General features: G+C 36.3%; 1 protein-coding gene and 1 long non-coding RNA gene across 2 annotated transcripts; one reads left to right on the forward strand and one right to left on the reverse strand.

The window, feature by feature from the left end:
• The first annotated feature begins 5253 nt into the window (after positions 1–5253).
• LOC147514401 (uncharacterized) lies at positions 5254–7892 on the forward strand. The gene is made up of 2 exons (XR_015207824.1): positions 5254–5795; positions 7725–7892. It is a non-coding gene; the product is annotated as an uncharacterized LOC147514401 (long non-coding RNA).
• Positions 7893–11101: 3209 nt separating this feature from the next.
• LOC147514402 (uncharacterized) lies at positions 11102–14603 on the reverse strand. Its single transcript, XM_086592579.1, has 4 exons — positions 14495–14603; positions 13146–13812; positions 12635–12879; positions 11102–12285 (listed from the first exon to the last, which is right to left on the reverse strand). The coding sequence occupies exons 1-4, from the start codon at positions 14601–14603 to the stop codon at positions 11102–11104; spliced, it is 2205 nt and encodes a 734-aa protein (XP_086448705.1).
• Between the last annotated feature and the right edge of the window lie 729 nt (positions 14604–15332).

The following is a 15332-nucleotide window of genomic DNA, read 5'->3' on the forward strand; positions in this document are numbered from 1 at the left end:
CTAAATACACCAGGTCGTTTCGTCTGGGCCGGGCCGTTAATTATTTCGCGTCAAGGGTATACTTGACATTTTATCTACCCGATCTGTTTTTTATTTCGCATCAAGGGTATACTTGAACTTTCATCTATCCGATCCTTGAGAGTTACAAAAATAAAAAAGTATCCTTGAGAGTTACTTTTTCCGTATTTTTGTCCTTGAGAGTCCCTCCCTGCTCATGAAATGTCAACTTAAAATTCGACAATGTAGTAAAATCGATATTTAATTGTTTTTGATTTTGTAGTTTCACACTATTCACATCATCTTCTTCCACCGCCATATTCAATTTTCTCTCCTCAGAAAACAAAATCAATCATGGCGACAGCAATGGTACTGGATCCATAAACACAGAACCACCAGCATCAAACACATCTTTCAAATCAGACATCGACCAATCATCCTCAAATCACTCCAACGCCAAATCGAGTTCGTCGACATTCAAGAAGAATACGTCAAAGACGAAAAGAAGAATCTCAAACGTGAACTCCTCCGTGCTCTGGAGGAAGTCAAGAGGATTCAATCTGTTGCTCTTTTCATTGGTCAGTTTATGGAGATGGTTGATCAGAATAATGGGATTGTCGGTTCCACTATAGGCTAGCTATCTTTGTTGTTAATTACTTTCAGATTCAGTCAATAATGGAGCTCAAAGGAGGGGGAAAAATCACTAGTTCTTAAAATGGCCACACATTCCATTCACTTCTACATGCATGATGGCAACCATTGATTAGGCTATGGTTAGAAATCAATTCTGTTTCTATTGATGGAAGTCATGGAAATTATTGAATGCTTGGCGTGTGTTCTAAACTATACTAAAAAGAAAAGAAAAGAAATAATATGGAAGTTCCAATGTTCATATTGGCTGCTCGGTATAATCGTGTAGCTCACCAAAGCAAACTTGATGTGAATTTGTAATATGTGAACTATGAAGCTATTCATCCAACAGTGTGCTGCTTACTTAGTTATTTAATGGCGGAAGTCATACTCAATGTTCTGACAGTTGAAATGTTATGTGGATGCCACCTCAAGGTTAAACTAATGCCAAATAGGAAAATTAAATTTGGGGAAATTTTAAACAGTCCAATTTTAATGTTATGTGGATAAACCTGGTCATCCAATTAATTAGACGGTTTGTCTAAATTGATTTTTTGTTTTAAATACAATGTTTATTTGAATATAAAAAATAGTACAGTTTTGAAACCAAATACAAAGTTCAATGCCTTCTTTGGTCATTTTCTCAACACAAGTATAATATGGTCCCATGTCCAAACCATTGGACACAAAAATATATTATCTATCCTCAAAATATTGTTTTTTCTAGTTTTAGAGATAAGAGTATAGTACTATTAGACTCAGCGTAAGAGAGGCAAATTTTGCAGCTAATATAACTACAAGAGTGTAAGGTATAGTTCTAGATGGTACATTTTGGACTTGTATGAAAGGAAACCCCATGGATCTACAAGTAATGAGAGGTCGAGAGGTCCCTAGCTTCGTCTTAGGGGTGTTCATTTGTACTCGAAACCCGACATGAAGTTCATTTGTACTCAAAACCCGGCATGAAAAACCAACCCGCACCTGATAAAACCTGAACCCAAAACTTATCCGACATAAAATAGGTTAAAGTTCGGTGAGGGTGAGGATTTGGTATCCGAACCCGACCCTTACATTTAACCCGAGATCGAACCAACAACCCAACTCCAAAACCCAACCTAAAACCTGACAAATTCCCTAACAAATTAGACATGTGGTATTGTGGTAGTGTTTTGTTTACAGGAGGGGTTCTAGGGACATATATTAGAAAAACACATAAACAAACTCATGATTTTTAAGACATTTCTAAGTTTTAGATTTGGCTAATTTTTTGTACATATGATCTTCCAACTACTTAAAACATTATCACAAAAATTTGTTCAAATCCGAAATTTGTAACCCCATCCAATGTCGTCAACAAATTAAAAAAAAAACCAACAACAACAACAACTAATTGTGGACCGTTCACTTTTACTATTTTTTATACTATATTTGGCAAGTTTAGAAATTTTTATTTTTATTTTTATTATTTTTAGTAATATTTAAAATAATTTAGAGATCATATTTTAAAAAAAATAACTTAATCTAAAACTTATAAATGTATTTATGATTTTGAGTTTGTTTACATGTTTTTCTAATATATGTCTCTAAAACCTAGGGGTGACTTCGGATCGGATCGGATCGGATTAACCTCCTTCGGAATTTTTCCAAAAAAATTTCGGAACCTAATATGCTAGCCAAATCCGATCCAATTTTTTTTCGGATTCAAAATATATTTACAATTTCGGAAATTTCGGAATAACTCGAAAATTTCGGAATACTTGGTAAATTTTCAAATATCTCTTTACTTTCAATTATTTTTGGAATATCATACGCCAATGTTCATTGTAGGGAGAGAAAACCATGTCCACAACACCAATGTACCAACAACAATACGCACTTGTTTACTGAGAAAACCCATTTTCATTGATCCAAGAAAAAACGAGAAAAAGAACTTGTAGCCACCAATAGCAAGCATTGCATTCTGTTGAGGTATGGGTATTTGTAATGTTTCAATCTTTTTTCGTGTGTGGAAATTGAAGCGTGAAGTGTCTGCATAAATAATAGATTATGGTCTTGGACTCTAAAAGTAGCTTTACATAATATTTATCTATTGGAATTTGGTCATTGGATTAGTCGGAAGTCATTGTATGACTTCAATGACATTTTTTTAAATATCATTGTTGTTACAATTAGAGTGGTCCAATTCAAGTGGGGAAATAAATTTAGGTTATGTTTTTGTTTTGTTTTTGAAGTAAAAAAATAGAAAATGAATGAACGGTCGAGATCTAATCAAGTGGATAGTGAGAGAAGTATATATTTTCGGAATAAATTGGCAATAATATCGGAAATTTCGGAATTTTCGGATCGGATCGGATTTTAGAATTATATCCAAATCCGATCCAATTTTTTTTCGGAATTTTCGGAAATCGGAAAATCGGCCCATGAAAACTACACCCAGAGCCAGACCAATTTCGGGTCGGATTTCGGAAAAATCGGAAATTCGGCAAAAAGAGACACCCCTACTAAAACCTCTCCAATTTGTTTGTTTACTGCCCAACTTTTTGGTTTCGATTAGTTACTGCTAGTGCCTACTGGTGTCTAATAAATGTGGGCTTTCTGGCTTTCCACCTAAAAGGCTAACGTCATCATCAAAAGTGAAACCTTCACAAGTTCACAGCACTCCACGTCTCAAAAAAATACCAATCCTTTTTTCTCAATTTATCGAGATCTTGATCGAATCAATGGACTATGGACTCCAGAAGAAAAGAAGATGATTTATTTGTTAACAAAACTTGTTCATAAATATGGCCCAAGAGACTGGTCTTGAATCAGCAAATCAATCTTCGGTAGATCATGAAAATCGTGTCGTCTTCGTTGGTGTAATCAATTTTCTCCTTAAGTTGAAAACAGAGTTTTCACTCCTGAAGAAGACAAGAGTCACAAGACTATCATTCGTGCTCACGCATGATCTTCCACCTTTTTCTTCTTCTTCTTTCACAGATCGTTTTTTTTTTTTTTTTAAGAAACGAGTTTAATCGGGTTACCCGAAACCGTAACCGCGGAGGCGGTGGAGTACCTGCCCAATTGGATAGGTTTCGGTGGTTGTTTTTCTCTTTCTACCAGAACCCGAGACAGAACTCGGTTAGATTTTCGGATTATCCGAACCCGACAAATACCTGAACTTTTGCTTACGGGTAATCCGACCCCACCCAAATAAACACCCCTACTAGGGGTGTCAAAATGGCCCTCAAACCCTTAGCCCGCCCGCCCCGACCCAGCCCATGGGCCCAAAAAGCCCTCAAAATGAGGCCCCTTTGGGGGCCGACCGACCCGCCCTTCAAGGGAGGGTGAGAGGCCTAGACTTTCAAACTTAAGCCCTCCCTTAAGCGCCCCCTCATTAGGCCCTCAACATTTATTACATATATTTTAATAAAAAATTTACAATATATTTCATTTTAACATTAATATCTTAAAAATCACTTAAAAAACGTTTATCTATTAAGTTTGTCAACCTTATAATTTCATTATAATATTTTTATGAAATGAATTTAATTGATCTTAATTGACTAATACAACTTGACAAGTTTTTTAGTAGTTTGAAGATTTAATTGTGAAGTCGCATTCGATTTTATCATTTTAACTAATGTTTCTAAATTTATTTTGTAAATCAAATGTATAACATAGTATCCGCCCCTCACGGCCCTCAAGCTCGAGCGACCCTTCAAGCCCTCCGAGGGGGTTGAGGGGCTAAAAGGCTTCGAGATTTAAGCATTGGGCCCCGACCGGCCCGAAGTAAATGAGGGTAGGACTGGCCCGGCCCTCAAAGCATGAGGGCTTCATTGTTTGAGGGCCGGGCCAACCCGGCCCAGCCCATTTGACACCACTACCCCTACTGAGTGTCTAAAAACTAAAAGACACATGCTTTACTTGTCCACGACACAATCAACTTCCATATCCATGCGGGAAACCGAATTAATAAGATATGTTACAAATCGAATTTGAATTTATTCGAACTGAAAACTATAAAATCAATTAAATTTTAAATCAAATTGATTGATTTTAGCAACACAATTAATAAAATCTATATAAAATTAATCATAAATATTACTAAAATGTCATCTAATCGGTTCGGATTCATATCAGTTTGGTAGAAGAAGGCAAATCCGAAACCAAACCAATATCTTATGGATTCGGTAGAGAACAAACCAAATTACTAAAATCCAAACCAATTTTTATTGGTTTGGTTCGGATTGGTTATCGGAAACCATTGACAGCACTAGTGCTATCCTATATATCCAGTTAAATTTGGACTAATTTGATCAAACTATGATTTACATACCAGGTTAAGAGACTTGATGACTGCATCAGGATCATCACCCGGTAATTGGTTCTCCTCCATAATAGACAATGTAATGTCTATGAAATCCTTCTCCACCTCCTCTTTCATTGTGCTTGATGTACTTTTCGATTCTACCGGAGATCGACACCCTCCTTTGGCGATGTTCCTCCACCCGGCTCTCGAGGGGACGAATCCAATTCCTTGGTCTTTGCTTCATAGCACGGTCGGTCCACCATAACCGATCCAACCATCCCAAATATGGTACTATGTCCAGATAAAGTCATCACACACATAAGGCGGACAACCTCTTCCATCACTTTTTATACCTATCGCCTTTGGACCCAAAATTCTTTTTCCGGCTACAATTCTTGCAACCACATTAAAAGAAATCTCGCCAAACCATTTGCTCATATCTACCAATACCCACACATTATCGTCTTTGTTTTTCGGTCCCACAACTCGCATGTGTTTCTAAAGCAAGCGTCCATCTCTGATATTCTTAGGGGCCTGAGCATATCAAGGCGATGGTTTGATAGGAGTTTAAGTGTAGTCATCTTACGAAGCTCACGCCAATAGGAGCCATAAGGTGTGAATCCAATAGACTCTTCGTTGTAGAACATGTACTTGATTGCTTTGTTAACTGGTCGATTGGAGAAGATTTTGTCATTTGTAGTGAAACATTCCTTCACCAGCTCCCAATTACTCACCACCAATGTCGGATACATACCAAGATGAATTGTAAAGGCCGGTCCATATTTATCGGTGAGTTCTCCAAGTACAAAATGAAGCAGCTTAGGACCACTTACTAGATTGAGATGTCCAACTAGAGGCCACGCACCGGATACTTCAGGTGCAGGGCCGGACCCAGGATTTTCACCCAGAGTATTCAAGGTCAATCAATATTGCTTTATACATTTATTAGGCTGAGTCCAATGGCTCCCTATCCCTTTAAAAATAGTGTTAAAGTCAACAAAAATAGAGCTAAAGTCAACAAAATAGAGCTAAATCATTATTTTTCTATGTATATATACAAAGGATTTATTTATCTTCTATTTTTTTCTTCTATATATATATATAGAAAGAAAAAATAGAAGAGAAAAAATAGAATCCTTTCAGATATATAAAAAAGAAAATTAATGATAGAGAGTAAAATCTGTTGACTTTAAGCTCTACTTTTAAAAGGGATAGGGAGCTATTGGACTCACCCTTAAGAAAATTTAAGTTGTATTTTAGAAAAATTATAATTTTTTGAAAAAAAAAAAAGAGATAATAGTTAATAGGCCAAATTTACTTTGGAAGTTTTCTACTTGAAAATAATAATAATAATAATAAAATACTAGAATGCAAAACTGAATTTCATATATATATATATATATATATATATATATATATATATATATATATATATATATATATATATATATATATATATATATATTTTTTTTTTTTTTGCAATAATCAACTTAATTACTTTTTTCTCTGTTTTTGTCTTTGGATAACCAAACTATATTCTTGGAAACACTTATATATATAAGCAGGAAATGTTTTAGAAAGGTGCTAAGTTCAATATTACATACAAATAAATAATCAAATAAGTACTGGTTGCATACATAAGTACTAGATGCTAAGTTCATACAAATAAATAATTATGTACTGGTTGCATGGTAGGGTGGACAATATAATTGAATATGTAGAGAAACACGATTTATAAAATAAGTGATTAAATAATCAAGCAAACAAAGCTAGCTTAAATAGCAAACGTTGAATTAACATATACCAAGGTTGAATACAAGAATCATCCGGCAAACAGAAGCTAAATAACAAAGGTTTGAATACTCGTCAACAAAATAGAGCTAAAGTCAACAAAATAGAGCTAAATCATTATTTTTCTATGTATATATCTGAAAGGATTCTATTCTCTATCTCTATTTTTTCTCTATATATATAAAATAAAATAGAAGATATAATAATCCTTTCAGATATATAAAGAGGAAATTAATGATAGAGAGTAAAATCTGTTGACTTTAGCTCTACTTTTAAAGGGATATGGAGCCATTGGACTCACCCTTAAGAAAATTTAAGTTGTATTTTAGAAAAATTATAATTTTTTGAAAAAAAAAAAAGAGATAATAGTTAATAGGCCAAATTTACTTTGGAAGTTTTCTACTTGAAAAAAATAATAATAATAATAAAATACTAGAATGCAAAACTGAATTTCATATATATATATATATATATATTTTTATTTATTTATTTATTTATTTATTTATTTATTTATTTATTATTTATTATTTATTTATTTATTTATTATTTTTTTTTTGCAATAATCAACTTAATTACTTTTTTCTCTGTTTTTGTCTTTGGATAACCAAACTATATTCTTGGAAACACTTATATATATAAGCAGGAAATATTTTAAAAAGGTGCTAAGTTCAATATTACATACAAATAAATAATCAAATAAGTACTGGTTGCATACATAAGTACTAGATGCTAAGTTCATACACATAAATAATTATGTACTGGTTGCATGGTAGGGTGGACAATATAATTGAATATGTAGAGAAACACGATTTATAAAATAAGTGATTAAATAATCAAGCAAACAAAGCTAGCTTAAATAGCAAACGTTGAATACAAGAATCATCCGGCAAACAGAAGCTAAATAACAAAGGTTTGAATACTCGTCACACGTCACATGTTTATTTCCCCCCCCCCCCCCAAATTGAGGGTATTCAACTGAATACCTTTAGTATACCGTGGGTCCGTCCCTGTTCAGGTGCCTTCCGCGTCTTGCTCACGTTACCAGTTCTCTTCTTGACGATACAGATGAGAACAATAACGATGAAACTAAAAACGATAGGCGCCAGCGCAATTATTGAAGTTGGTAGCCATTGGTGAAGTTGGGGATACTGCATTGGTGAAGAGGGGGACTTTGTGTGTCTGTGATTAAAAGTGTGCAATGTGAAAGATTATATACCGTATTGCTATATGATTCGTTTAGAGCACGTAATATGATTATGTCATTTTATTTTATTTTATTTTATTAATGGTTTACATTTGCATTTTAATAAAGATTCTCCTACTTTGATCAAAGTCATCAAACAAGACTAACGAGATGGGGCCCAAGTTAACAAACGTTTTCTCTGGTGCACAAAACTTTAGTAGTTCTAGACTTCTAGAAAACATTTGGCAATTGGCAAGGATGGAGTGATGGACATATTTTCTCAATGCCCATTTACTAATAATTGAGTATTTTATTTTAATTTTTTGGTAAAGATAATTAATAATTAAGTATCCCCAATAGTTGCAATTGACAGCATATGATTTCAGATTGTTTTCTGTCCGCGTGAAGTTTGTATGATAGTGTGTAAGAACATGAAAATCATGTAAGCGCGACTGATATGATGTTCAGGCTCACGAGAATCACGTGGAATTGTGGATTCCTTCCTTCGAAAGTCGAACCATGCAGTCGCCATACTTGGGCCTGTCAATGGGCTAGATGCATAGTGGGATTTGACTAGCGGATCGATGTCCACAGTCCACAGGGACCAAACCAGCTGCCCATAAGCGGTTGTCTACAAAATGCAAGGGTAGACGGGCGGTGGGAGAGCCTAGTGTCTTGGCCTTTTTAGGCAGCGCCTAGACTCGTTAGGCAGTTTTTTTTCAAATATATTTTATAATATATTTTGTGGGTGCTCTTATAATGTTACCCCACGTTTTTTGAACTGTTTTGATGCACGTCCTCATTAAAACCTCACTTTGGTGGAAGTCTTATAATTTATCTATTTCTCATATTGTTCTTATTCTATTTGGTTGAATTGGTGGTGTTCTATGTTTAAGTCCATTTAGATGAATGCTATAGTGGGGAGGTTCTGTCTACATTGCCCACACAGTCTTTTTTTCTTAGGTGGTTAAAGTTAGTGTCGAATGCGCATTAGGGAGTTTATCTGTGCCGGGAGGCACGGACATAAGTATATTGTTTTGTACCGAAGGCGCGGCTGACCTTGCGTCGAAGGTGCGACGAGTTGTTTCGCGCCGAAGGCACGCGTAAGCCTTGCACCAAAGGCACGACGAGTTGTCGCCGCAAGTGCGTCGATGTCTCGTGGGTCGTAGGCACGGCCATATCCTAGCACACCTATACTACAAGAAATGAAGAAAATCATTTACCATAACTCAAAAAATAAACACAAACAAATATACTTATTACAAAAATACGTAATAGTTGAAAAAAATCGACTTCATATAAAAACATACTCTTTCTTATAGTGCCATGTAATTTACATTGGACTTTAGTCTTTTAAACTCATTCAAATCTTAAGCCTATACGTGTCTTTAATTTTTAACATTTAATTATTCAAAAAAAAACTTGACTGGACCGCCTAGAAGCCGCCTAGCCTGCCTAATCGGTCCACCAATTTTTTAAACGACTTGGGCCTAAGCGAGTCGGTTGGGCACCGCCTAGGCAGCCGCCTAGACCGATTTTTAGAACACTGATAAAATGTATAATCCGCCCATTATTTGTGAGATGGGCTCCCAAACGTACCGCTACATCTCTACTACTTATAAGTGGCGTGGTTGAGTTAGCCATTTGTGTTCTGTTTTTTGTATTTTTGTGTGTTGTTTTTTTTTTCGTTTCATAATTTTTTGTTGGCCCCACCAGGAAAAAGAAAGAGAGAGAGACCCACCTATGGAAAATGTGTTAAGTTTTTTTGTTGGGCCATCAGAGAAAGAAAAATAAAATAGAGAGAGAGACACTACCTACGTGCGAAGGCTATTAACAAATAAAGTTGACTAGATACCACTTGAGCAAGTTCTTTCTTTTTCTCCATCCATCCATTCTCCTTTTATCTCTTCTTCCAAACTCCATGTCTATAGCCAAGTAATTTAAGTTCACTATAAATAATCCGACCACTACCTATACTACACAACCCTCTATCATCCTCTTCTTTACACCTTCTTTCATTAGTATTGATTTTCATCTTCACAACCATATCAAACTTTCCTACAGATTTGATGCCAATTTGGTTCTTTCAAACCTCAATACCTGATACATCAAAATGAAATAATAAGATAATGAATTTTGGAAGAGAGAATATAGGAAAATGTGAAAACCGACTCAACAGGTACCCAGTACTCAACTTTGTTTGCCATTTAGCAGTTGGTTTCGGAGCCCATCTCACAAATAATGGGCTCGCTACCATTCCTCATAAATTATACATGCCCAAACATCACAATTTAGGTCTGGAAAAGAGGGCCCATAGCCTTCTTTCTAAGAGCCCACCTAGCTAGCTCATAGGCCTCCCCATTGAAAAACCTACTTACCAGTGAAAATCTCTACTATTATAATGAGGCTTGCCTCTCCCCAAAGCCACCTGCCCAAGCTTAGCAAGCTGCCCAATAATCCTCTCACATAATTGCAAATTTTATGGAATGGCTAAGAGTGCGCCACATTAATAGGCTCACATGAGCTGTCAGTAACTTCGCCACGTGTAATAATTGTTTTGTCCTTCAATCAAAAAACAAGTTCTTCAAACATGCAAAGCTTTATTTGGAAACTAAAACAACTTTTGTTTTTTCCCTTTTCACAGGACCCACCAATCTAACTACATGAAATTGTGTCCGCCCCTCTCATTGGTTTTTTGTTCTTTTTTCTTGCCCCACCAATTATATTGTGCAGACACATTAGGTGTGTTTGCTCAACATGCCACGCAAGTGCATACATACTAGTTAAGTTTAATACTACTACCAAAAGACGTAATAGCTAGTTTTGTAGCAGTAACTAAAGGCTCCAGCTGCCAATCAAGATTAGAGGGAAATACTTGGGTTGTGTTATGATTTTTTTTTTTTTTTTTGGTGGGTAAGCGAGGTTTTTTATAGAGGTCCGATCCCCTACCCCTTTTCATAAAAATGAATAAAAGTTTGTTACATCCTTACATATTGCTTACCACTAGCATCATCATAGATAACTTTCTTTACATCTTTCGATAATTTTCTGTATGCCATCTTCAGTCCTTGTTTTTCTGCTTGTAACTCAATCAAAGCTATGGTCTTCATGTATGATCGGCCATGGCTTGCTTTAAGTACTTCTCCCTCATCATTGCGCAATACTTCTGCCCATCCTCCCTCTATCCCTTTTAATGTCCCATCTGTATTCTAATTGTGAATCCCCATTTCTACCCTCTTCCACTTACAGTACTCATGCCTGTTCTGTTTTACTCCCACATCGATGTTCCACCTCTCCATGAAGTTCTGAGCTTCTAACCCTTGTTCCATTCTGATTCTCATTACCAGTAGGCGTGTTCTTGCATCTCTAAGCACTGAGTTTATTACCTGGTGCACATCGGCTTGTCTATTTTGGAAGATCCTTTCATTTCGCATTTTCCAAATCCAGTATACAAATGCATTCCATATCAGCCTGTTACTTTCTTGTATATAGCTTTTACCTCTTGTTATTGTTTCAGCCCATTGGACTTCTTCTTGCCAAGTAATGGTTATGGGCCTGCTAAAGCCTATTTTCTGAATAAGAGTACTCCAAACTGTACGAGCAAATGAGCACACATGGAAGAGGTGTTCTTTTGTTTCAGTTTCCCGCCAACAGAACACACAACTCTTATATGCAACTTTTTTCCACTCCTTTAGTTTCTGCAAAGTCTTTAAGCCTCCACTTAATGCCATCCAGCTGATGAAAGAATGACGAGGTATTCTATTCAAGAACCATACTAACTTGCTCCAGTGAACTGTTAGTCTTATTCCTCGCAGAGCTTCATATGTTTCTTTCATGCAATATTTTTCATGAGTTGATGTCGTCCACACTATCTTATCTTCTTGCCCCATGATTTCCACCTCTTCTATTTCCTCCAGAAAATCAGTGAAAAGGTGCTTTATTTGTTGTGGAAAGCTCCATTTTCCATCTTCAATATAGTATGTGACCTTGTTATTCACGTTGCATGTGTTGTCATACAATAGTGCTTGTGGGAACTTTGCACTCAGTATTCCAGAGGGGTACCAAGGATCCTTCCAGAAGCTTGTCTCACTCCCATTGCCTATTTGATGAGTCATTATGTCTCCTGTCTCCACTCTTGCTTTAAGTATATTCCGCCAACTCCACAATCTGTCTTTTGGTAATTTTAGCATCCATAAATTTCTTTCCTTGATCAAATGCTTATGTATCCAAGTAACCCATAAGTTATCTGCCTTCGATACTATTTTCCATATATGCTTCATGGTTGCTGCTTGGTTTACTTTTTCCAGACTTCTAATGCCTAACCCTCCTTCTTCATAAGGATAACATACGTCTTTCCATCCAATCAATACATGTGACTGTGTACAATTTGGCCCTGTCAACAAGAAGTTGCCGCATAATCTATTGATCATCAATTGTTTTCTATGGGATAGTGAATGAAGCCACCCAATAAATACTCAAGCTATTTAACACAGCCTTGAGTAACTGTAATCTTCCTACATAAGAGAGTATCTTTCCTTTCCAGCTTTGAATTCTTTTTGTTACTTTAAGAATCAAATGACAACAATCAGCCGATCTTAACCTTGTTGTAATCAAAGGTAAGCCCAAGTACCTCACTGGCAACACTCATCTGGCAAACTGCAAGACTTGTTCTATCTCAGTGCTTGTATTATCATCCACCCCTACAAAGAATATGTTACTTTTCTACACATTTACCTCCAAACCTGAAGTCATTTTGAAATCTACCAAATTATGTTTGAGCTTAGTAGCAGTTTGTATATCTCCATGGATAAATGCCATCAAGACATCTACAAAGGACAAGTGAGTAATAACAGGATCTACACACTTGTGATGTAACTTGTACTGTCCACTTCTCACACTATGTAGCATGATGTCAGAGAATAAGTCCATGACAAATACAAAAAGGTAAGGTGATATTGGGTCACCCTGTTGAATCCCTCTGCTTCCTCTGAAGTATCCATAAGATGAGCCATTAATCATTATAGAATAAGATGTTGTTTCCACACAAGCATTAATCCATGTCATGAACCTCAGAGGTATACCCACTTTTCTCATAGCAAATTCCACTGCTTCCCATCTCATAGAATCATAAGCGTTTTTCAAGTCCACTTTTATAGCACATCTAGGGGGGAATGATCTAGATGATAATTATGCGTAATTTCATGAGATAGCAAAATATTATCCTGTATACTCCTCCCAGTTATAGAAGCTGACTGGTTGGGATTAATCACTTTCAGTATTAGGTCTTTCATTCTTCTTGTCATTATCTTCGTTATGCATTTATGCATTACACCACAACATGCAATAGGCCTATAATCCTTTAAGGATGTAGTTACTTGCACTTTCGGAATAAATAAGGGTAATACATTTAGCATCTGATTGGAGTGAAAGAAATTCTTTACTGCTCTTATGAAATCTTCACCAATGATTCTCCAGGTGCATTTGTAAAAGAAGGTCGAGAAGCCATCACTCCCTGGAGCTTTTTCATTACCAATATCAGCTAGAGCTTCTATTATCTCATCCCTTGTAACCTCTCTTTGCAAACTTTCATAATCTAAGATATCAATCTGTTGGCGAGGCTCCATATTTTGAAATAACATAGAGAAGTTTACTGCTGGCATGTTATCAGGGCTGTACATTGCTTTATAGTATGCCACACATTCATATCCAATTTCGCTGAAGTCTTGAATAACATTCCCATCAACATCTTTCAAGCAAGAAATTCTGTTTATCACTCTTCGAGATTGCATGGATTTGAAGAAGTATTTGGTATTGTTGTCTCCCGAACCAATCACTTGGTCCCTTGATTTCTGTTTGAACATATCCTCCTCTGAAGTAGCTGCTTGAACATGTGTATTAATAGCTTCTCGTTCTTTTCGATCTAATCATTTCCCTATCCAGAGGTTTCACTCGCAATTCAGTTTGAATCAAATCCATTACTTGTTTTGTTTCTGTAACTCTGTCTACCACATTTCCCACTCGCCTTCTATTACATTGTATAAGGGCTGCTTTGGCTATCTTTAATTTCTTCATGAACACAAACATTGGATTCCCCACTACTTCACTCCTCCAAGCTTCTCCTACTGTTCTCAAGAAGCCTTTCTCAGTGGACCAGAAGTTAAAAAATTATTGAAAGCTTTCTATTTCTGGTTTCTTTGGTTCATTGAAACCACTACAACGGCTGAATGATCCGAAATAGCTCGTGTTTAAAAAATCAGCTTCATGATCCTCATATGCACCTATCCACTCCATATTGCCTATAACTATATCTAGTTTACAACTTACTCTCTCCTCTTGTTTATTGCTCCAAGTAAATAAATTACCTTTAAATTTGATATCAACTAAGCCCGTAGCAGTAACACAATCTAAAAAATCCGCAAAATGAGAAGGCCTCACCTCTAAACCCCCTACCTTTCTTGTGCGCTTAAAATCAAATTAAAGTCTCCCATTATCACCCATGGCTTTCTGAATATTGCATGAGAGATCTATAATGTTTCTCCACAGCTGCCTTCTTGTACTCATATCGGTACTTCCGTGCACAACTGACACTATAAACTCCTCACCTGTGATTGTAGCCACTTCCATTGTAATATGTTGTGAATCTTTTTGTATCAGTTTTGTTACAAACTCTCGAGTTCCAGTAGAACCATATATGACCCAGTTCAGTGCCATTACTATTCCCCTCTAGTCTCCATTCTCTGAAAGTCTTATTAAAAACTCTGTCTTGGTTCTTTTACTTTACTCTGGTTTCAACAAGTCCCATTACACTTACATCATACTTTCCCACCATTGCTCTGATTTCAACTTGCTTAAAAGCTTGGTTGAACCCCCGCATATTCCAACAAGTGAGGTTTATTATTTAAGTTTGCATGGGAGGTCCAAAAGGCTAGATTTAGCATTTTCTCTACTGCTAGATCTCAGAGCTGTTCTTTTGGCTTGCTTCATTGCTTGACTCCCTCCCTTCATCTGAATAATATATGTGCCATTGTTATCAGTGAGGTGCTTGTATCGGTTATCCCCATGGCCTAAGATTTGTACTCTGTTGGCTGCTCTAGTATCTTTTATTTTTCCGTTCTCTTCATTCCTTTTTCTGCTTGTTTCTCATCTTGTGCCTTGTTTCCCTCACCTTGCACTGAAGAGTGTTTCAATACTTGTCCTGACAAGTGTTCAGTACTCTCTTTATTATGCAGCACCACTTGCACCTTATTTTGTTCCATCTGTACCGTTTGCTTACTACTCTCCTGAGCTTTTTGTCATATCTCTTTCTCAGCAGTAATCGGTTCCTCTATGTCTTCATCTACCCTTGAGCTTCCTTCTCCCTGTAAGTTTCGACTTTTACATCGATGTTTCTTGCTAGGTGATTTCCAGCCATTTTCATCAATATTGATGACTTTAGGATCC

Source organism: Coptis chinensis, chromosome 2, assembly GCF_015680905.1.
Source record: "Coptis chinensis isolate HL-2020 chromosome 2, ASM1568090v1, whole genome shotgun sequence".
Lineage (NCBI taxonomy): Eukaryota > Viridiplantae > Streptophyta > Magnoliopsida > Ranunculales > Ranunculaceae > Coptis > Coptis chinensis.

What these genes read in the sequence shown, in the direction of transcription:
- LOC147514402 (XM_086592579.1), bottom strand. Translation starts at nt 14,603, where the DNA reads ATGGCACTGAACTGGGTCATATATGGTTCTACTGGAACTCGAGAGTTT. An exon ending in AAAGTGATTAATCCCAACCA is followed by an intron (nt 12,880 to 13,145) that starts GTCAGCTTCTAT and finishes TGGATACTTCAG; the next exon opens with AGGAAGCAGAGGGATTCAAC. An exon ending in AGATTTCAAAATGACTTCAG is followed by an intron (nt 12,286 to 12,634) that starts GTTTGGAGGTAA and finishes TCTTGTTGACAG; the next exon opens with GGCCAAATTGTACACAGTCA.